A 23,351-nucleotide genomic window follows, 5' to 3' on the forward strand; every position below is an offset into this window, starting at 1 on the left:
CTGTACTGCCTGAGTCCCAACCTTGTACAGGTAGGAAAGACAGTAGAGATGCTACAGAGCAACACTGTCGCACCAACATACGCAAACACAACCAAACAAAACACAAATATTCATACCACACACAAACACTATGAACCACAGCAAGACCTCAGGGAAAGACAAGAGTGAAAATAGGGGATAGTCCATTAATTGATTGCAAATGTGCAAATCGCTTGCGAACAGAATGGTATTTGAAAAGTGAGACTTCCCTCAACATGAGACGGTCCTTCCCCCTGACAGTCGACACATTCCTGAAAAGACTTCGACTTGTCTGATGTCGTGGGGAAATTATGGGGAGTAACAGTTAACAATACAACGGTCAAGGGACAAACTCTCACCTTCACTTCCTGTCGACAGATTACAGAACAGCCTTAACTTACGATATCTTATTTCCTGGGAATCGCGGAGAATATTACGCGCGCAAATGCCTGGCATTTCCAGGCAGGCTGTTATGTAGCTAACCACTGTAATAAATGAAGAGGCATAGAGTAGAATATCATAATGTCAAGGAATAGAAAAGTTCACCGGGTGGCTCAGAGGGAAATATCACTGGTTCCTATTGGACAGGCAGTCTGATTGGCATGGAGACAAAGGTAAGCTAAAACACACACAATAATATTTTGAAGATAAATACTAAATAGAGTACTAATGGCCAATAGGGAATTGTCAATGTAAATAGTTGGTCTTCAGTTCAACAGCTGTTTAGAATCTGTGGAATGTCAGTCCTGAACTCAGAGCTACATGTGCTACGGTCTGTATATTGAGTCTGGAGCAGGGTACTTGTTATTTGGCCATTGGCCCAGTTATACTGCAAGGACTTCTGATTGGTCAACCCCAAGCTAGGGTAGGCGGTTATAAATGGCATCCTGTTTATTTGTTCTGTGGAGAAAAGCTGAGGACAGGGGAGACTGAACATCTACCTCCCAGCATAACATCTATGATTTGTCCTCTTTGAATAAACCTATTTGTCACCCCCTGATTTGCTTTGGAGTTTGTGTTATTGAAGAATAACATCAGTTGCCAACACACACAAAAAGGTAGATGAAGGTAAAAGCTTATCAAACACACCAATGAGAAGGCTAAAACTAAATATAATCTATGAAGTATAACTACAGTGTGAAAAAAACAGTTGGTTGACCCAATCTGTGCACCCAACAATGCATTTCAGCTGCAATTATGAATGGGATATGTCCTTATAAAATCATGGCTTTTATTAGAACCTACATTTACTTTGAGCAAAAACTGACAGAAAAGGCAGTCCATGTAGGTTTTAGTTGTTGTTTTCAGTGAGGAATCGTGGGCAGACACCATGTAGGTTTTAGTTGTTGTTTTCAGTGAGGAATAGTGGGCAGACACCATGTAGGTTTTAGTTGTTGTTTTCAGTGAGGAATCGTGGGCAGACACCATGTAGGTTTTAGTTGTTGTTTTCAGTGAGGAATAGTGGGCAGACACCATGTAGGTTTTAGTTGTTGTTTTCAGTGAGGAATAGTGGGCAGACACCATGTAGGTTTTAGTTGTTGTTTTCAGTGAGGAATAGTGGGCAGACACCATGTAGGTTTTAGTTGTTGTTTTCAGTGAGGAATAGTGGGCAGACACCATGTAGGTTTTAGTTGTTGTTTTCAGTGAGGAATAGTGGGCAGACACCATGTAGGTTTTAGTTGTTGTTTTCAGTGAGGAATAGTGGGCAGACACCATGTAGGTTTTAGTTGTTGTTTTCAGTGAGGAATAGTGGGCAGACACCATGTAGGTTTTAGTTGTTGTTTTCAGTGAGGAATAGTGGGCAGACACCATGTAGGTTTTAGTTGTTGTTTTCAGTGAGGAATAGTGGGCAGACACCATGTAGGTTTTAGTTGTTGTTTTCAGTGAGGAATAGTGGGCAGACACCATGTAGGTTTTAGTTGTTGTTTTCAGTGAGGAATAGTGGGCAGACACCATGTAGGTTTTAGTTGTTGTTTTCAGTGAGGAATAGTGGGCAGACACCATGTAGGTTTTAGTTGTTGTTTTCAGTGAGGAATAGTGGGCAGACACCATGTAGGTTTTAGTTGTTGTTTTCAGTGAGGAATAGTGGGCAGACACCATGTAGGTTTTAGTTGTTGTTTTCAGTGAGGAATAGTGGGCAGACACCATGTAGGTTTTAGTTGTTGTTTTCAGTGAGGAATAGTGGGCAGACACCATGTAGGTTTTAGTTGTTGTTTTCAGTGAGGAATAGTGGGCAGACACCATGCCATGAGTGATACTATACCTGACCTTAAACCACTAGGCCATCTAAGAACAAATCTACAGTGTGAGTCTATATTTTACATTTGAGATTCTTCACAGTAGCCACCCTTTGCCTTGATGACAGCTTGGCACACTCTTGGTATTCTCTCAACCAGCTTCACTTGGAATGCTTTTCCAATAGTCTTGAAGGAGTTTCCAAATATGCTGAGCATTTGTTGTTGCTTTTCCTTCACTCTGCGGTCCAACTCATCCCAAACCATCACAATTTGGGTTGAGGTTGGGAGATTGTGGAGGCCAGGTCATCTGATGCAGCATGCCATGACTCTACTTCTTGGTCAAATAGCCCTTGAATTCTAAATAAATCACAGACAGTGTCACCAGCAAATGTATAAAAAAGTACAAATAAAGAAAAACCCTGGAATGAGGTGTCTAAACTTTTGACTGTTACTATAAACACGCAAACACAGGTAGGGAGATGCAAATCACACCTTATCCATATTTGATGTCCATTATCCGGAATGCCCGCTCCACAAATGGACGCAAGGTGAACACCCACATACAGGGCTACATAATGGCAGTTACCACACGATGTGTAATTGGCCAGTCCTGGAAATGGACGCAAGGTGAACACCCACACACAGGGCTACATAATGGCAGAGTTACCACACGATGTGTAATTGGCCAGTCCTGGGATTACCTCTGCAGCTAAACTGTCAAAACAACCTAATCTGCACTGAGACGCTGAGCTGCCTGTATGTCATGCTCTACTCTGTTCTTAACAAGCTCAACCAGCCAACTAATGGAACGGACAGCTTCATATTTACAGTGGAGAGTTGGAGGGCAACATAAGGGAATTAAGAATGACATTCTTCCATCTGTATAGATTCTATAAATGTTATGGGTTTTGTTAGGCGTTTTCAAAGTCTGAGACAGTGTTGTAATATAAATTGCTGTAATAAAATGTATTTGATTTGCCACGCGCAATTTTAGGAGTTGAGAAATGAACGTGGTGTCACTGGAATGCTGGGATAACCCTCTTTTAAAAGAATAAATCCATCAACACTGCTATTAAAGACACATTTTTCCTGGGATTGAGGAGATCACCTTTATTCTTTGTTTTGTTCATTTGGTTGAATTGTCTTTTCTATTATTTCTGTTCCGTTCTTATTTACAAGTTGCTCGGTCTGTGTATTGGAACCGCTTTTAGTGCTGTATGTAATGTGCCTGTTTGGTTCTGAAAACAACAACAAAGATGAAATGAAAAAGCTAGAAACAGGCTTAACACTTATTCAGTAGTAGAGAACTGAATACAGTTGGACTTCTTTCCTTTCACCCCGTCCCCCTCTGTGTACCTTCGTCACCCTCTGTGTACCTTCGTCACCCTCTGTGTACCTTCTCTTCTATGTGTGAAAAGCTGCAGTCTGTCTGTCTTTCTGTCCTCAGCTCCCTCCCTGCTTTTTAAACAAACAGTCACACCCACCCTTATTACCCCCAACATGATAGGCTCATTATTTATCTGCAGCATCAGAAAATGGGTTGGAAGACCGACAGAAATACGAGGAGGGAAATAAAACAACCTTCGGAAGCCATGAAATTCAAATGAGTGAAGTGTCACGGAAATGATTCATTAGAGAAATGTTCCTGCTGCAATCTCACTCTGGTAATAAAAGAACATTGTTTAGAGAAAATAGGGGAGGAAAGGTGTCAGTCCTACCTTGACGTGGTTGTAGTCTGTCTTGCTGGACTCGCTGCCCAGGGGCTTGGTCTCAGCCCGGGGTTTGAGGACTTGTCTCAGGGGGCTGGAGATGGGAAGGCCTGTCATACTGATGCCATCTAAAACAGCAGCAGAGACAATCAGCCAGTCAGAAGACACACGACGACAGTAATGCCAGACATCATTTCATTCAACTACATTGACAGTCGTTTAAACTCACAGAAGCATAAAAACATATCGGGGTGAGAGTTTCCCAGAACCCAAAGTGTTCCCTAGTCAAGTCAGGAGCAACTCCTATCTCTTCTTCAAAAACGAGGACATGATCATTTAAATACATTTTGTAAGCAGAATATAAAACAGTAGCTAAAGACCCATCTTTATTTTTTAACGCAGAGTTCAGAGCTGTAAACAACACAATCCTCCACAGAGCTTCATAGGAGCATCAAACAGCCAGATCGGCTTCCTGTATTGATGGCTACTGAAGGGGTTACTATTTTCAGCTAGCTACGCTACAGAATACCCACAGTGTGACGTAGGCACTGAGCACCCAGTCTCTCTGACGTCAGTGGAAGAATCTCTGTCTCCTGAGGGAATCACTGGGCTAGCTGCTGCAAAGATCTGGGCCACAACACACACACACACTCGCCTTACACACGCAATTACGAACGCGCCAACGAACACACGCGCACACACAAAGGAGACGACGTGGTAGGAATAACAGTTCAAACCGTTCGAGCCCGCCTGCTCTGACTCCATATTCCTCTTTGATACAAAGCTTTCCAACACATTCTACTGACACGGCTGGCATGTCCACATTCATAAATCAGTAGGACTGCTGTTCTCAGACCAGTTTAGCCTTTTAGACCATAATGAATGAGATTACATGGACAGGGGGCACCTGATCCTAGATCATAACTACTATGAGATGCTTTGTGAATATGAGCCCAGAACCACTAGAGCTGGCACAGTGTCAGTCAGCATAGTCTTTCTCATGCTCCATATCCTACTCACAGAAAGAGATGATATATGCATCAGGACAGAATGAGGAGAGGGAAAGAGGAAGAGAGAACACTGATAAACAGTCTCTCCATTGACTAGAGCTTCCATAAAGGCCTGTTTCAGCCTGTTTCCAGACACGCATACATCTTCATGTCTGATCCTGACAGAGAGAGATGGAAATAAAGACAAACACAGAGAGAGAGACAGCGAGAGAGTGTGAGTAACGGGGGGTGAGATTGACGACGACGTCGCACATCCTCATCTCTCTTTTCTTGCCATCACTCTCCATCTATCCCTGCCTCTTTCTCCCGCCGTCTCTCTCTCAAACTCTCTCTCCATTCGCCCTAGCGGGAGAGTCTGACACTAAATATAAATCACTACAGATTATATTAGTGACAGTGAATTGATCTAATACACAATGACACACTGAAAATCATCAACAGTCTTCCACAAAAGAGGAGGTCCTGTGAATTTCTGCAACGCCACCTCTCCGCTCCACACACACTTCTGCTTTTCATAGAAGAGGAGTCAAAGCTGTTCTAGTAAAAAGGGGGCCTATGGCTGACTGCATTGGAAACAGAAACCCTTCTTCAATATCCTGTTGAGGGGAGAGGAACATGAGGCTGTGAAATACAAATCAACAAAGTCCCGTTCTGTTCCGTAGAGAGAGAGAGAGACAACACCTGGGCAGAGAGGTAGAATCTGGGAGCAGCTTGCACAGGACCTTTGACCCCCCATTAAACATACATTAGTTTATTTGAAGAATCACAGATAGACCATTTCCACCCTACACAACGAGAGAGAGAGAGAGAGAGAGAGAGAGAGAGAGAGAGAGAGAGAGAGAGAGAGAGAGAGAGAGAGAGAGAGAGAGAGAGAGAGAGAGAGAGAGAGAGAGAGAGAGAGAGAGAGAGAGAGAGAGAGAGAGAGAGAGAGAGAGAGAGAGAGAGAGAGAGAGAGAGAGAGAGAGAGAGAGAGAGAGAGAGAGAGAGAGAGAGAGAGAGAGAGAGAGAGAGAGAGAGAGAGAGAGAGAGAGAGAGAGAGAGAGAGAGAGAGAGAGAGAGAGAGAGAGAGAGAGAGAGAGAGAGAGAGAGAGAGAGAGAGAGAGAGAGAGAGAGAGAGAGAGAGAGAGAGAGAGAGAGAGAGAGAGAGAGAGAGAGAGAGAGAGAGAGAGAGAGAGTACTCACAAGGCGTCTCAGAATAAGGGAGAGAGGGGGAGGGAGAAAGAAAGAGAGAGCTGGAGTAGGAATCACAATTCCTTGGTATTATTTTAGGAGCTAAATGACTCAAAAGTAGCCCAGGTGAGACTGACAGATAACGAGAGAGAGAAAATAAACACGAATAAATTATAGTGGCTCTTTTCAAAAGCCCACACTTTCTGCTGTCATTATTACAACATCAAACATCCAAATTACAAGCAGGCAAGAGGTTCTTTCAGATGGAAGGAGAGCAGTAGAGGGAGAAAGGGAGAGAAATGAGTAGAGGCCACGAGAAAGAGATGGAGACTGAGGGAGAGAGAGAGCGAGAGAGAGAATAACAGCAAGAGAGAAATCAGAGAGAAAGAGAGATGAGAGAGCAGCAGAGGGAGAGAGATGATAAGAGGGAATGAAAGTGAGATAATGCAGGATCTGAACAAATTATTGCTATCATTACTCACAGCCATTTGAGTCATACTAAATTCAGCATTACAGACAGAACCACATCATCCAGACAGAGCAAATAAAGATGTTATTTTACTATCAATCCCTCATAGATGGTCCTAATCACATTTATCTTGCCAGTTGACAAAGTGAACAATATGTCTTCCATCATATATCATACTATCATTTTACATCGATGAATGCTTATGTACTGCTTACTAATGTGTTATGTATGGATGGATGGATGGATAATGACTGTTAAAGACATGCTTGGGTACTTGGCGACTAAAAGCAGGGGCGCAACTGTGGTTTTTGAAGTGGGGGGACCTACTTTTTATTATTTATTGTTTTATCCAGTCTGATAAAACTGAACTAACTCAACTAAATGACTACCGCACCGTAGAACTCACTTCTGTCATCATGAAGTGCTTTGAGAGACTAGTCAAGGATCATATCACCTCCACCTTACTGGACACCCTAGACGCACTCCAATTTGCATACTGCCCCAACAGGTCCACAGACGATGCAATAGCCATCACAATGCCCTATCCCATCTAGACAATAATGCTGTTCATTGACTATAGCTCAGCATTCAACAACATAGTACCATCAAAACTCATTAAGCTTGAGTCCCTGGGTCTTGACCCCGCACTGTGCAACTGGGTCCTGGACTTCCTGACGAGCCTCCCCCAGGTGGTGAAGGTAGGAAACAACACCTCCACCCCGCTGATCCTCAACACTGGGGCCCTACAAGGCTGCATTCTCAGCCCTCTCCTGTACTCCCTGCTCACCCACGACTGTGTGGCCATGCACGCCTTCAACTCAATCATCAAGTTTGCAGACGACAACAGTGGTAGGCTTGATTACCAACAACAACGAGACAACCTACAGGGAGGAGATGAGGGCCCTTGGAGTGTGATGTCAGCAAAACAAAAAGAGATGACCGTGGACTTCAGGAAACAGCAAAGGGAGCACTCGCCTATCCACATCGACGGGACAGCAGTGGAGAAGGTGGAAAGTTTTAAAGTTCCTCGGTGTACATATCACCGACAAACTGAAATGGTTCACACACACAGACAGTGTGGTGAAGAAGGCGCAACAGCGCCTCTTCAACCTCAGCGGGCTGAGAAAATGTGGCTTGTCACTGAAAATCCTCAATAACTTTTACAGATGCACAATCAAGAGCATCCTGTCCGGCTGTATCACCGCCTGGTACGGCAACTGCACCGCCCATAAACGCAAGGCTCTCCAGAGGGTGGTGCGGTCTGCACAACGCATCACCGGGGGCAAACTACCTGCCCCCCATGACACCTACACCACCGATGTCACAGGAAGGCAAAAAAAATAATCAAAGACAACAACCACCCGAGCCACTGCCTGTTCACTCCACTATCATCCAGAAGGCGAGGTCAGTACAGGTGCATCAAAGCTGGGACAGAGATATTGAAAAACAGCTTCTATCTCAAGGCCATCAGACTGTTAAACAGCTGTCACTAGCACAGAGAGGTGGCTGCCTACCTACAGACTTGAAATCACTGGCCATGTTAATAAATGGAACACTAGTCACTCTAATAACACCACTTTAAAGAATGTTTACATATCTCACATTTCTCATCTCATATTTATATACTGTATCCTACACTATCTGTTGCATCTTAGCCGCTCTGTCACTGCTCATCCATATATGTTGTACTTATATATTCTCATCCCATTCCTTTACTAGATTGTGTGTGTTAGGTTTTGTTGTGGAATTGTTAGATATTACCTGTTAGCTACTGCTGCTACTGCTGCACTGTCAGATCTAGAAGCAGAAGCATTTAGCTACACTCACAATAACATCTGCTAACCATGTGTATGTGACCAATAACATCTGCTAACCATGTGTATGTGACCAATAACATCTGCTAACCATGTGTATGTGACCAATAACATCTGCTAACCATGTGTATGTGACCAATAACATTTGATTTGATTTTGATAAACACTCCAAACAGTCTACTCAACCGCTCAGAGGCGTCCTATGGTCCTAAAGCACACCATTGCCTCATTTCTGACACCATTTCACACCATTGCCTCATTTCTGACACCATTTCACACCATTGCCTCAATAAACTTCATTAAATTTTGGGATGTTGCCCCCCGAACCCCCCGTCCCCAGTGAAAGTTGCTCCCCAAACAAAGTATGTTTTTCAAATCCCGCTTTGAGCTGGATGTCTCAATGTGTAGTTCATGCTTGCATAATCTACGAGCAGAATTAACGTTTTACCACAATTAGCCTCAAAATCCCTTGTTTGAAAGCAACTGTTTTCTTGAAGCTCTGCCACACAATTTTCCCGATATTTCTCCCCACTTGGGATAGCCCCCTAGCAATTTGGGTTCTAGCCAATGAGCTTCAGTCCCTCGCATTTGAATTACTGCTAGCAAGAGGCATGCCCAGCACTGCCCAATGAGGTTGCAGGGCGGGCCCAACGGCTCAGCGGACACAGCAGAGAGAGCAAGAGAGCGGAAGTGCAATGCCGTGGTGCACAATTTTTAAAGGACCACTTTTGGCCCGAGGGCTACTTTCAGGACAACTGGCTAAAAGTATATACACAAGTACCAGAGAATCTCTTTAATAAGAAGTCCTTTTTAGGAATCAAATCTTTTTGACAGAAAGAAATGCACAAAGATATTTACATAGACATAGATACCGGTTTAATCAAACAAGCTGTCAAACAGTATTAATGTCCCACAACTACGAAAGAGGTTGATTACATTTCCAATAAATAATTGGTCAATTAAATCCATAATGGGATCCATAGGACTGACCAAAATATTGTTCAGTTCAAATTTCCGGTTTCAACAGCACTTTAAATGGTCACTGCACTCTGTTGATTGAGCCAATAGAATAATTGGTCCCCTGAAATGAGGGTCCATTCAGTCTATACAGACATACTGGGCTGAATAGAACAGACTCATTGAGCTGCTGTCGCTCCTGCCTCTGGAACCCAACAGATTATGACAGATTATGACATTACAATGTAGAATGGAAGCTTCGTAATAGTCAAGTCAATTGTAGGAACTGATCTTCATATAATAAGACATTGTTCACTCTGAATACCTCACAGAGTCATATCTAGGTACGTTCACTCTGAATACCTCACAGAGTCATATCTAGGTACGTTCACTCTGAATACCTCACAGAGTCATATCTAGGTACGTTCACTCTGAATACCACAGAGTCATATCTAGGTACGTTCACTCTGAATACCTCACAGTCATATCTAGGTACATTCACTCTGAATACCTCACAGAGTCATATCTAGGTACGTTCACTCTGAATACCTCACAGAGTCATATCTAGGTACGTTCACTCTGAATACCACAGAGTCATATCTAGGTACGTTCACTCTGAATACCTCACAGTCATATCTAGGTACATTCACTCTGAATACCTCACAGAGTCATATCTAGGTACGTTCACTCTGAATACCTCACAGAGTCATATCTAGGTACGTTCACTCTGAATACCTCAGTCATATCTAGGTACGTTCACTCTGAATACCTCACAGAGTCATATCTAGGTACGTTCACTCTGAATACCTCACAGAGTCATATCTAGGTACGTTCACTCTGAATACCTCACAGAGTCATATCTAGGTACGTTCACTCTGAATTCACTCTGAATACCTCACAGAGTCATATCTAGGTACATTCACTCTGAATACCTCAGAGTCAGAGTCATATCTAGGTCATATACGTTCACTCTGAATACCTCAGTCATATCTAGGTACGTTCACTCTGAATACCACAGAGTCATATCTAGGTACGTTCACTCTGAATACCACAGAGTCATATCTAGGTACGTTCACTCTGAATACCTCACAGTCATATCTAGGTACGTTCACTCTGAATACCACAGAGTCATATCTAGGTACGTTCACTCTGAATACCTCACAGTCATATCTAGGTACGTTCACTCTGAATACCTCACAGTCATATCTAGGTACGTTCACTCTGAATACCTCACAGTCATATCTAGGCACGTTCACTCTGAATACCTCACAGTCATATCTAGGTACGTTCACTCTGAATACCTCACAGAGTCATATCTAGGTACGTTCACTCTGAATACCTCACAGAGTCATATCTAGGTACGTTCACTCTGAATACCTCAGAGTCATATCTAGGTACGTTCACTCTGAATACCTCACAGAGTCATATCTAGGTACGTTTGAAGAAACATTTTTATGTTAATCAAATAGGTACACTCTGTCTATCTGCTGCATATTCTGTAATCCTATCACAATAGTAATGTGATGAGCTGAATAGGCAAGGACGAATCGCAACTCTCCCCAAAGCGGAATGACATCATCTGCAAAGAAGTCCGTTGATTGACAGATATTCTATCTGCGGTACATTGGGAACATTAGGAGCGGAGCGACAAGAAGGTTACAACCCTGACAGCCCCCCCCCCCTGTAATTATGCCGTCTTTTCTAAATGAATCTCCCTGGCAGTTTTACTTCCTTTTAATGACGTTGTTGTACGCTGACATTTGAGCATCCATGGGCTAATGTGTTTATACTGTCTGCTATGCCCATCTTTAACCTGCTCCTCGCCTCCCTAGGACGACCAGACGCTAGTCCCTAGCTCTCATTGAGAATGGGAGGAAGACTAGGGGACTGGCTGGAGACTTCAGCCAACACAGAATAATATCAGATATTCTACTGAGCATACGCTTTTATCCAAAGCCAATTACAGTGGAGTGAGTGCATACTCGTTGCATACATTATAAGAAAGGGTGTGAAACAACAACTAGGGCTGGCACAATTTTCGTATAATTGCGTAACCGTCCATTATGGACAATAACCGTGAACAAAAAATTATGATCTTCATTATTGTCGTACCGATTATACGGGTTGAAAATGGCACTGATAAACAGCTGTATTGAAACGCAGTGGCTGTACAGTAACATGCATATAGATGACATCAGAACTCTGAGCTTCACAGAGCTGAACTTGAGCACTTCGCGCAAGAAGTTTCCCAAATATTTCCTGCTAATTGGGCAACTTTTACACATTTGTCCTGTCTGAATGAGGGAAATTATGTAAATGAAGAGGACGATGTATTAGTGAAAGATGAGATGAAGATTCTAATGAATACCGCTTTGATGTCATACAAGCAAGCCAAACACATGTGAATCCAAACATGCCCTTCACATGTTCATGTCATATCCCGTGTCAATGATTATGATCACTATATTTTAGGTGCAGTTACAAGATGACATGGCATCATTTTTTTTTTTAACTCGGCAAGTCAGTTGAGAACAAATTCTTATTTACAATGACTTCGTAACCCGGACAACGCTGGGCCAATTGTGCGCCGCCCTGTGGGACTCCCAATCACGGCCGGATGTGATGCAGCCTGGATTCGAACCAGGTACTGCAGTGACGCCTCTTGCACTGAGAGGCAGTGTCTTAGACCACTGGGAAACTCTGGAGCAGTCATACCCTGGGTTGTTCTGAACTCACGCAAGACAAAATGATTATTGGTGTCCCTGACTTGCATAGTGAAAGCCAAACACTGCAACATCGTATTTTAGAACCTAGTCATGATGGCAAAAGAACTGGCTTTCACATGATGCCCACCTGACCTAGATTGCCATTTACCTGGACCATTTTTGGATTGCGGAAACAAAAGTAATTGAGTGATGGCGGGGATGCAGGGCTGTTCCAAACAAAACAACCACAAGTCTGCTTGCTTTAGTTCCTTTACGGTACAGCTAGGAGAACTCAAAATAACACCTTATAGTTGACTCTTCTTTGAGTCATAAAAGTGCATTGAAATGACTTAGCAACTGTGTACACTTTGGAGAGGTGTGTGTCCACTTGGAGACACCAGTTAGTCATCTCACTCAAACCCTTGTTATTTCTTCGTCTTATGTTACACCTACCCACATTTCCCAGGAATAGTCTTATGTTACACCTACCCACATTTCCCAGGAATAGTGTTATGTTACACCTACCTACATTTCCCAGGAATAGTGTTATGTTACACCTACCTACATTTCCCAGGAATAGTCTTATGTTACACCTACCTACATTTCCCAGGAATAGTCTTATGTTACACCTACCTACATTTCCCAGGAATAGTCTTATGTTACACCTACCTATATTTCCCAGGAATAGTCTTGTTACACCTACCCACATTTCCCAGGAATAGTCTTGTTACACCTACCCACATTTCCCAGGAATAGTGTTATGTTACACCTACCCACATTTCCCAGGAATAGTGTTATGTTACACCTACCTACATTTCCCAGGAATAGTGTTATGTTACACCTACCTACATTTCCCAGGAATAGTGTTATGTTACACCTACCTACATTTCCCAGGAATAGTGTTATGTTACACCTACCTACATTTCCCAGGAATAGTCTTATGTTACACCTACCTACATTTCCCAGGAATAGTGTTATGTTACACCTACCTACATTTCCCAGGAATAGTGTTATGTTACACCTACCTACATTTCCCAGGAATAGTCTTATGTTACACCTACCTACATTTCCCAGGAATAGTCTTATGTTACACCTACCCACATTTCCCAGGAATAGTCTTATGTTACACCTACCTACATTTCCCAGGAATAGTGTTATGTTACACCTACCTACATTTCCCAGGAATAGTCTTGTTACACCTACCCACATTTCCCAGGAATAGTCTTATGTTACACCTACCCACATTTCCCAGGAATAGTCTTATGTTACACCTACCCACATTTCCCAGGAATAGTCTTATGTTACACCTACCCACATTTCCCAGGAATAGTGTTATGTTACACCTACCCACATTTCCCAGGAATAGTCTTATGTCCTGAATGTATCCAGAGTATTTTCAGATTCTTTATCAACCAATGCGGCGAAAAGTACAGTAAATGTAAAATGCACATAAAATGTGCAGTGTAATGTTTGGATTCAGGCTTGTGGACCGTTGTGTCCTCCCTTTGGTCTAATCATCTTCCCATAATCTCCAAACGGTTCCCTTTCAATTGATACCATTATTGCGCATATCTTTTTCCTATTTATTCTGTAAGAAGCATTTCAATTCAGCCCTATCGACCCCAAGAGACACCTGAAAGCGCATCATCCACATATATACGCTCAGGTAGGCTAATAACATATTGATAATGCTAGCTAGCAGACCACTACTTGTGACAACTTTGATACAATAGAGCTATAGTAGCTGATAGTATGTCAAGGAGCATGGCTCCAGACTGTGAGCTGAACATTCATTAGTCTAAATGGTCACCTCACTCAAAGGTTTCCTATTTTTTTAGGCAGCTAAAACCATGATTTTGTCAAACAGTAAAGTGCATTATCCCTATGATTCATGAAATGAAAGTTTCTGCCCAGTCCCTGGGCGCTGTTTCACTGGGCCTGCTGCTGTAGTGAGCAAGCCTCTTGATGTGCGCTCTGGGAGAGAGAAAAAAGGCTGCTGGTTGTATAACATTTCAAAATCCAATTACGGGAAATACATAGCTTTGGAAGCAACTACTGTTGTTCAGTAGTTGCTTTCTGTGGGTATACTTTCTATTTGAAAAAGAAAAGGAGAGCCGCACACACTCTAGGAGCTCTGATGCAATGATTTAATAACCTGATAACTAATGTTGAGGGACAAGTGCTCTTCATCACGGTATAACACAAACACCGCGGGTCACTAGTTCATATAGTGTCAAAGAACACAAACAGGTGTTTGTAATCATGGCCAGTGTGGCTTGAAATCATTGGTTAATTTTCAGATATAATAGAACATAAAAAAACACCTTGTACAAGAAACTCAGAAGTGACCCCACTTCCCTATTTCAGAACACTATCTTTACTGTCCTAGATGGGAATTTAAGTTCTGGTCAAATCACCAAAAAATAACATTACGTTTTGGCTATTCAACACAATAAAATCGACAATTTCTATACTTTGCCGAAATTACACAAGAACGTTACAAAACCTCCAGGGCGCCCTATTGTAGCTGGCAATGATGAAGTAACGGCTCCTCTATAGACTTTTTTTTATTAGACCACTCGAATAACAGCTCCCCTCTCTATTATTGAATCTCTTGATCCACTCCCTGAGAATACTTCGTTAGGGGCGGCAGGTGGTTAAAGGTTGCTAGATCGAATCCCTGAGCAGACAAGGTAAAAATCTGTCGTTCTGCCCTTGAACAAGGCAGTTAACCCACTGTTCCTAGGACGTCATTGTAAATAAGAATTTGTTCTTAACCGACTTGCCTAGTTAAATAAAGGTTCAATAAAAAAATACAAATAAGTGACTTTTGATGTTGAGTCGTTATACAAATATTCCACACGAGGGCGGTATTGAAGCCATAGAACATTTCCTTCTTCAACATGACCCTAATGAACCTTCCAGTACATGCATCATAACATTGGCTGAAATGGTATTTATGCAGAACTACTTCATGTTTCTAAATGATTTCATTATTTAGACAAAGGGTACTGCTATGGGATCCCTTGCGGATCCTAACTATGGTAATTTGATATAGGTTACATGGAGAAACAGTAAATTATCAATCCTCTCCCCAAAAAATTATTGCATAAAATTTTTATTTGGAAACGGTACATTGATGATATTTTTGTTCTATGGAGGGGTGATGCAAAACAGCTCCAGGCATCCAGGCTTTTCTGAACTCTTATTCTGAGCACCTGAGATGTACTATACAATCTAATACACGTCAAATCATTTTCCTTGATCTTCTGATTTTGTGTGAGGATAATGTTCTGTACACTGATCTTTACAGGAAACCTACTGCTTGTAACAGTTTGTTGAGGGCTGATAGCTGTCAACCGTTTCCTTTGAAAAACAGTTTGCCCTACAGCCAGTTCTGTCGAATCAAAACAAAATAATTAGCAAAAACCAAATCAGATTTAGACAGAAAAAATGGCTGAGACGCAAAGAAAATACAAAGAGAGGGGGTACAAAAATGGTCAGATTAATACTGCCATTGAGAATATCCAAAACAAATCGAAACAATCTCTTTCAAGGACAGTCTCGCAAAAATAAGCATTCTTAAATCCTCACTACCCGCTATTCAAAATGCTCTGAACAAATTAAGGGAATTGTTCAAACATTGGCACATTCTAAGATCCGATGACAGTATCGGTAATGTTTAATCGGACCCTCCCTTGGTCGTATTCTTACGGGGCAGAAATCTCAGAGATCAATTGGTAAACTCTGATTTACCACCCCAAAATACCCCTGCACATCATTTGTGCCTATAAGAGATGGAAACTAGTGTAATGTCTGCATTCAATGCAATGGCACTTACAAATGGAGATTCTTTAAACACTCCCAAACAGGGAAACAGATCCCAATGAAATGTGTCATCACGTGCTCCACTAAGGCAGTTATTTATCTTAAAACTTGTCCTTGTGGTAAAAACTGTGTGGTAAAATGAGGCGCGAATTAAAAAGCCTAAGGAGAAATACCTATGGAGGAACGCAGAACATATTATCTGTGGTAAATTCAGGCTTAGGAGCTCTTATAAGTTTAATTCTAGAAGAATCTGCATCAGCGAATGTAACATTTTGTGAATTTTAAAGCATTTACACGACTGGTCAAAAGTTTTAGAACAACTACTGATTCAAGGGAATTACTGTTTTCTACATTGTAGAATAATAGTGAAGACATCAAATCTATGAAATAACACATATGGAATCATGAAGTAACCCCCAAAAATATCTAAAATATATTTTAGATTCTTCAAAGTAGCCACCCTTTGCCTTGACAGCTTTGCACACGCTTGGCATTCTCTCAACCAGCATCACCTGGAATTCCTTTCCAACAGTCTTTACTTGTGGTGAAGTCTCGTTCATCCTTGGGAGCAATTTCCAAATGCCTGAAGGTACCACGTTTATCTGTACAAACAATAGTACGCAAGTATAATCACCATGGGACCATGCAGTCTTCATACCGCTCAGGAAGGAGACGCATTCTGTCTCCTAGAGATGAACGTACTTTGGTGGGAAAAGTACAAATGAATCACAGAACAACAGCAAAGGACCATGTGAAGATGCTGGAGGAAACTGGTACAAAAGTATCTCTATCCACAGTAAAACAAGTCCTATATTAACATAACCTGAAAGGCCGCTCAGCAAGGAAGAAGCCACTGCTACAAAACCGGCATAAAAAAAAGCCAGACTACGGTTTGCAACTACACATGGGGACAAAGATCGTACTTTTTGGAGAAATGTCCTCTGGTCTGATGAAACAAAAATAGAACCGTTTGGCCATAATGACCATCGTTATGTTTGGAGGAAAAAGGGGGATGCTTGCAAGCTGAAGAACACCATCCCAACCGTGAAGCACGGGGGTGGCAGCATCATGTTGTGGGGGTGCTTTGCTGCAGGAGGGACTGGTGCACTTCACATAATAGATGGCTTCATGAGGAAGAAAATTATGTGGATATATTGAAGCAACATCAAGACATCAGTCAGGAAGCTAAAGCTTGGTCGCAAATGGACAACGACCCTAAGCATCCTTCCAAAGTTGTAGCAAAATGGCTTAAGGACAACAAAGTCAGGGTATTGGAGTGGCCATCACAAAGCCCTGACCCGAATCCCATAGAAAATGTGTGGGCAGAACTGAAAAAGCGTGTGCGAGCAAGGAGACCTACAAACCTGACTCAGTTACACCAGCTCTGTCAGGAGGAATGGGCCAAAATTCACCCAACTTTTTGTGGGAAGCTTGTGGAAGGCTACCCGAAACATTTGACCCAAGTTAAACCATTTAAAGGCAATGCTACCAAATACTAATTGAGTGTAAGTAAACTTCTGACCCACTGGGAGTGTGATGAAAGAAATAAAAGCTGAAATAAATAATTCTCTCTACTATTATTCTGACATTTCACATTCTTAAAATAAAGTGGTGATTTTAACTGACCTAAAACAGGGAATTTTTACTTGGATTAAATGTCAGGAGTTGTGAAAAACTGAGTTTAAATGTATTTGGCTAACGTAAACTTCCGACTTCAACTGTATATTTCAACGTTTGTAGTAGTGAGGGGCGGAGGAGAAGAATCTCTCCACTCCATCCATTATTCAAATAATCACTGCTATTTTAGTCGGTTAATTTGCAAATCAGTTGCAAATACCGATCTCAAACCTAGCACTTTAAGGAATTATTTCAAGTGCTTTTTACAGTATGACAATCAGACAGTGTCACTCAAATGAGCCGAAGGACAGACACAAAATATATCATATCAATGCAGACAGGGAGGGAGGGAGAGAGAGATAGCAATAGAGTGAGAGAGAAAGTATAAAGATCAGAATGCTTCTGACCAAGCATGCCGCGAGCTGCAATTTATTCTCCTAGAAAGAGGGGGGAAGGGAGAGAGAGGTAGGGAGGGGGAGGGAGGGAGTGAGAGAGAAAGAGAGATGGATAGAGAAAGGGAGGGAGAGAGAGAGAGATGGATAGAGAAAGGGAGGGAGAGAAAGAGAGATGGATAGAGAAAGGGAGGGAGAGAAAGAGAGATGGATAGAGAAAGGGAGGGAGAGAAAGAGAGATGGATAGAGAAAGGGAGGGAGAGAAAGAGAGATGGATAGAGAAAGGGAGGGAGAGAAAGAGAGATGGATAGAGAAAGGGAGGGAGAGAAAGAGAGATGGATAGAGAAAGGGAGGGAGAGAAAGAAAGATGGATAGAGAAAGGGATGGATAGAGAAAGGGAGGAGAGAGAGAAAGAGAGATGGATAGAGAAAGGGAGGGAGAGAAAGAGAGATGGATAGAGAAAGGGAGGGAGGGAGAAAGAGAGATGGATAGAGAAAGGGAGGGAGAGAAAGAGAGATGGATAGAGGGAGGGAGGGAGGGAGGGAGGGAGGGAAAGGGAGGGAGGGAGATGGATAGAGAAAGGGAGGGAGAGAAAGAGAGATGGATAGGGAGGGAGAGAAAAGAGATGGAGGGAGGGAGGGAGGGAGGGAGGGAGAGAAGGGAGAGAGGGAGGGAGGGAGGGAGGGAGGGGGAGGGAGGGAGGGAGGGAGGGAGGGAGGGAGGGAGGGAGGGAGGGAGGGAGGGAGGGAGGGAGGGAGGGAGGGAGGGAGGGAGGGAGGGAGGGGGAGGGAGGGAGGGAGGGAGGGAGGGAGGGAGGGAGGGAGGGAGATGGAAAGAAATAAGGAGGGAGGGAGGGAGATGGAGAGAAATAGGGAGGGAGATGGATAGATGGGAGCCGCTAGCTGTTGATGCTTGTCACCAAGCCGAATGTGCAGCGCAAGAGGTGAAGGATCCATTCAATTCCCACACAGGGCCAAGGGCCTACTTTATACATACACATTCTGGCTGTCTGGGGTCAGTAAATGGAAACAGCCTTGAATGCCTCAAAGCCATTTCTGAAGTGCTATCACTTGAGGACGAAAGGAAGGCGTCATTTATACTATTATAGGTGCTCTTTGACACCCTGATGTCGTCATGAAAAAAAGTTGTCTTTACCTGTTTCACTGTAATGAGTCTTCTCAAGCTTAAAACCAGTGAATGACATTATTATAAACAGAAAATTAAGTCTTTAAGACGTATTATGCCACATTGTTCTCTCTGGAGTGCTCTTTCAATAGTTTGCAGTGAATTCAAATTCATTGTGGATTCAACTATTTCAGCCACACCCGTTGCTGACAGGTGTATAAAATCGAGCACACAGCCATGCAATGGCCACAAACACTCCAACATGGGCAGTAGAATGGCCTTACTAAAGAGCTCAGCGACATTCAACGTGGCACCATTTTAGGATTCCACCTTTCCAACAAGTCAGTGCGTCAAATTTCTGACCTGCTAGAGCTGCCGCAGCCAACTGCAAGTGCAGTTATTGTGAAGTGGAAACGTCTAGGAGCAACAGCAACAATGGCTCAGCAGAATGGAGCTGTGTTCCAAACGGCCCCTGGAAGCAACGTCAGCACAATAATTATTTGTTGGGAGCTTCATGAAATGGATGAAGCAGCCGCACACAAGCCTAAGATCACCATGGCAATGCCAAGCATCAGCTGGAGTGGCGTAAAGCTCGCCGCCATTGGACTCTGGAGCAGTGGAAGCGTGTTCTCTGGAGTAATGAATCACGCTTCACCATCTGGCAGTCCGATAGACTAATATGGGGTTGGCAGATGCCAGGAAAACACTACCTGCCCCAATGCATAATGCCAACTGTAAAGTTTGGTGAAGGAGGAAAAAAGGTCCGGGGCTGTTTTCATGGTTCAGGCCACTTAGTTCCAGTGAAGGGAAATCTGAACGCTACAGAATACAATGACATTCTAAACAATGGCCCTGTGCACAAAGAGAGGTCCATACAGAAATGGTTTGTCGAGATTGGCGTTTGGTGAACTTAACTGGCCTGCACAGAGCCCTGACCTCAACCATATCAAAATCGGGATGAATTGGAATGCTGACTCGAAATCAGGCCTAATCCCCCAACATCAGTGCCCGACCTCACTAACGCTCTTGTGGCTGAATGGAAGCAAGTCCCCGCAGCAATGTTCCAGCATCTAGTGGAAAGCCTTCCCAGAAGAGAGGAGGCTGTTATGGCAGCAATGTTCCAACATTTAGTGGAAAGCCTTCCCAGAAGAGTGGAGGCTGTTATGGCAGCAATGTTCCAACATCTAGTGCAAAGCCTTCCCAGAAGAGAGGAGGCTGTTATGGCAGCAATGTTCCAACATTTAGTGGAAAGCCTTCCCAGAAGAGTGGAGGCTGTTATGGCAGCAATGTTCCAACATCTAGTGGAAAGCCTTCCCAGAAGAGAGGAGGCTGTTATGGCAGCAATGTTCCAAAGTCTAGTGGAAAGCCTTCCCAGAAGAGTGGAGGCTGTTATGGCAGCAATGTTCCAACATCTAGTAGAAAGCCTTCCCAGAAGAGAGGAGGCTGTTATGGCAGCAATGTTCCAACGTCTAGTGGAAAGCCTTCCCAGAAGAGTGGAGGCTGTTATGGCAGCAATGTTCCAACATCTAGTGGAAAGCCTTCCCAGAAGAGAGGAGGCTGTTATGGCAGCAATGTTCCAACATCTAGTGGAAAGCCTTCCCAGAAGAGAGGAGGCTGTTATGGCAGCAATGTTCCAACATCTAGTGGAAAGCCTTCCCAGAAGAGTGGAGGCTGTTATAAGCAGCAATGTTCCAACATCTAGTGGAAAGCCTTCCCAGAAGAGTGGAGGCTGTTATGGCAGCAAAGGGGGGAACAACTCTATATTGAGGCCCATGATTTTGGAATGAGATGTTCGACGAGCAGGAGCCCAGACACATTTGGTCATGTAGTGTAAGACCCAGCAGAACATAGCATCGGTCCAGAAAGTCATCAACAAAATACACAATGGTTTCAAAGGTTTTTTGTTTAAGGAAGCCCCGTTTGCTTTATCTCCTTTATTCAGGGGCCATAATTACTAAACCGTTAATTAAAACTGTATGTTAAATAGCCTCATAAAGATAATGATTGAAAGTCAGGGGCAGAGAGAGCGAGAGCGAGATTAGTTAAACATGTCTGTTCAGCTCCTACTCTCCTCTGATTTCTTCTCATGCATGCAGGAGCACATCACATGGGAGAAGGAGTAAAGAGAGAAAGAGTGAGAGACCGAGAAAGGAAAGATGACAACAAAGAGAGAAATCAAGGTGAGAGGAGAGTCTGCTGTTTGCATGGTTACCTCTGTTGAATGTTGGATGAGTCTCAACACACCTCTCTGGAACAGGGCCTTCCGGGTGGCACAGTGGTCTAAGGCTGTGCCACCAGAGACTCTGGGTTCGAGCCCAGGCTCTGTCGCAGCCAGGCCGTGACCGGGAGGTCCGTGGGGTGACACACAATTGGCCTAGCGTCGTCCGGGTTAGGGAGGGTTTGGCGGGTAGGGATAACCTTGTCTAATCGTGCACTAGCGACTCCTGTGGCGGGCCGGGCGCAGTGCACGCTAACCAGGTCGCTAGGTGCACAGTGTTTCCTCCGACACATTGGTGCGGCTGGCTTCCGGGTTGGATGCGCGCTGTGTTAAGAAGCAGTTTGGCTTGGTTGGGTTTCGGAGGACGCATGGCTTTCGACCTTCGTCTCTCCCGAGCCCGTACGGGAGTTGTAGCGATGAGACAAGACAAAAACTACTAACAATTGGATACTACACATTTGGGGAGTAAAAGAGGACAAATATATATATTTTTAAATTAATAAAAAAAAGAATAAATAAATAAATAAATAGAAAACACCTCTCTGGAACACTACTGGGTAGGGCAGTAAACACAGACTCAACACTGTATTCAGTACATGTTTAACCAGTGCTATGGGGTCATGGAGCTGAGAACCCAATGCTTTCCAGAAAGGAAAACCCAAAATATATAAATAGAAGTGTGCTCTATTGGGAATACCTGCCGAAAAGAGTTTAGCTTCTACTGGTTTCAATTGACATTGTTGGTCGGAGAGCACCTGGATGTTGTCTGGGAGACCTTTGCGGCCCGTCTGGAATTGAAACCACTCACCATCGTTGAGGTCCTGTAGCAGGTTCTCTCCTCCAGAGAAGTCCAGTCTGACTTTGATGTTGACGGTGAGGGTGACAGACTGGCCTGGCTTCAGAGGCAGCTGAGACACAGCCTCGTCTAGGTCCCAGCTCAGGAACTCTCCAAACAACTTCTCTACAGGAAACACAACAAGACAACAAATAAAGTAGAGCAAAGAGAAAACCTTCAGAGTCAGACTTTGTAGAGATAACGGGCATAGATAATATATATATATTTTGACAGAGAGAGAAGTAATGAAACATAATGAATCTCAGGACAACCTCTCTGAGTCGATACTTAATATACTATTTATGTATTTGTTTAACCTTTATTTAACTTGGCAAGTCAGTTAAGAACAAATTCCTATTTACAATGACGGCCTACCAAAAGGAAAAAGGCCTCCTGCAGGGATGGGGGCTGGGATTATTATAATGGTAAAAAATTATAATAGGACAAAACACAACAAGAGAGATAACGCTACATAAAGAGAGACCTAAGGCAACAACATAGCATGGTAGCAACACAACATGACAACATGGTAGCAACACAACATGGCAGCAGCACAAAACAAGGTACAAACATTATTGAGCACAGACAACAGCACAAAGGGTAAGAAGGTAGAGACAACAATACATCACGCAAAGCAGACCCAACTGTCAGTAAGAGGGTCCATGATTGAGTCTTTGAATGAAGAGCTGGAGATAAAACTGTCCAGTTTGAGTGTTTGTTGCAGCTCGTTCCAGTCGCGAGCTGCAGGGAACTGAAAAGAGGAGCGACCCAGGGATGTGAAGAATAATAGTCTTAACTCACGTCTAAACTGTCCAAACTTTGTTATAGAAACAAAGACAGTTTGTTCTTGGAAGAGTAAAAGAGGAGATTCCCAGTGGACTCTCTCTCTCCCAGCACTTATTGGACCACAACAAACAAGATTTTCCTTCAGCAACAAAAAACACATCCAGAGTTTTTTCCTGAGTTGCACAGTTTTTTGCACAGAATCAAAAATGATTCAGAAAACATGATACTGGGTAGTAACTTTCAAGTCTGGTTGGAACTTAGCAGAGCATGACAGCGAAATGACAGGGATAAGACACGACTTTACATGGTCTAACATTTTGAAAACCAGGAAATAAGCAGGATGCCATCTCCTGGGTTTGTACCAACAGGTAATTGAAATGAAATTAGTTCTGCATATGTAAGCATCTAGCTGCTGACACAGACTGATCTGGAGCTTATTGCGCTGCTGGCCATTTCAGCAT

At 43.2% G+C, this 23,351-nt stretch overlaps 1 protein-coding gene across 2 annotated transcripts in view; it reads right to left on the reverse strand.

Moving 5' to 3' along the window:
- trappc9 (trafficking protein particle complex subunit 9) overlaps window positions 1–23,351 on the reverse strand; it is a 329,423-nt gene that overhangs the window by 199,557 nt on the left and 106,515 nt on the right. For both annotated transcript variants that reach the window (XM_046325762.1, XM_046325760.1), the window contains 2 exons: window positions 22,078–22,230; window positions 3,974–4,092 (listed from right to left, as the gene is read on the reverse strand). In XM_046325762.1, the coding sequence (XP_046181718.1) occupies window positions 3,974–4,092; window positions 22,078–22,230 (272 nt within the window). The remainder of the gene's footprint in view (window positions 1–3,973; window positions 4,093–22,077; window positions 22,231–23,351) is intronic.

The sequence above is a fragment of the Oncorhynchus gorbuscha genome, linkage group LG24 (assembly GCF_021184085.1).
Source record: "Oncorhynchus gorbuscha isolate QuinsamMale2020 ecotype Even-year linkage group LG24, OgorEven_v1.0, whole genome shotgun sequence".
Lineage (NCBI taxonomy): Eukaryota > Metazoa > Chordata > Actinopteri > Salmoniformes > Salmonidae > Oncorhynchus > Oncorhynchus gorbuscha.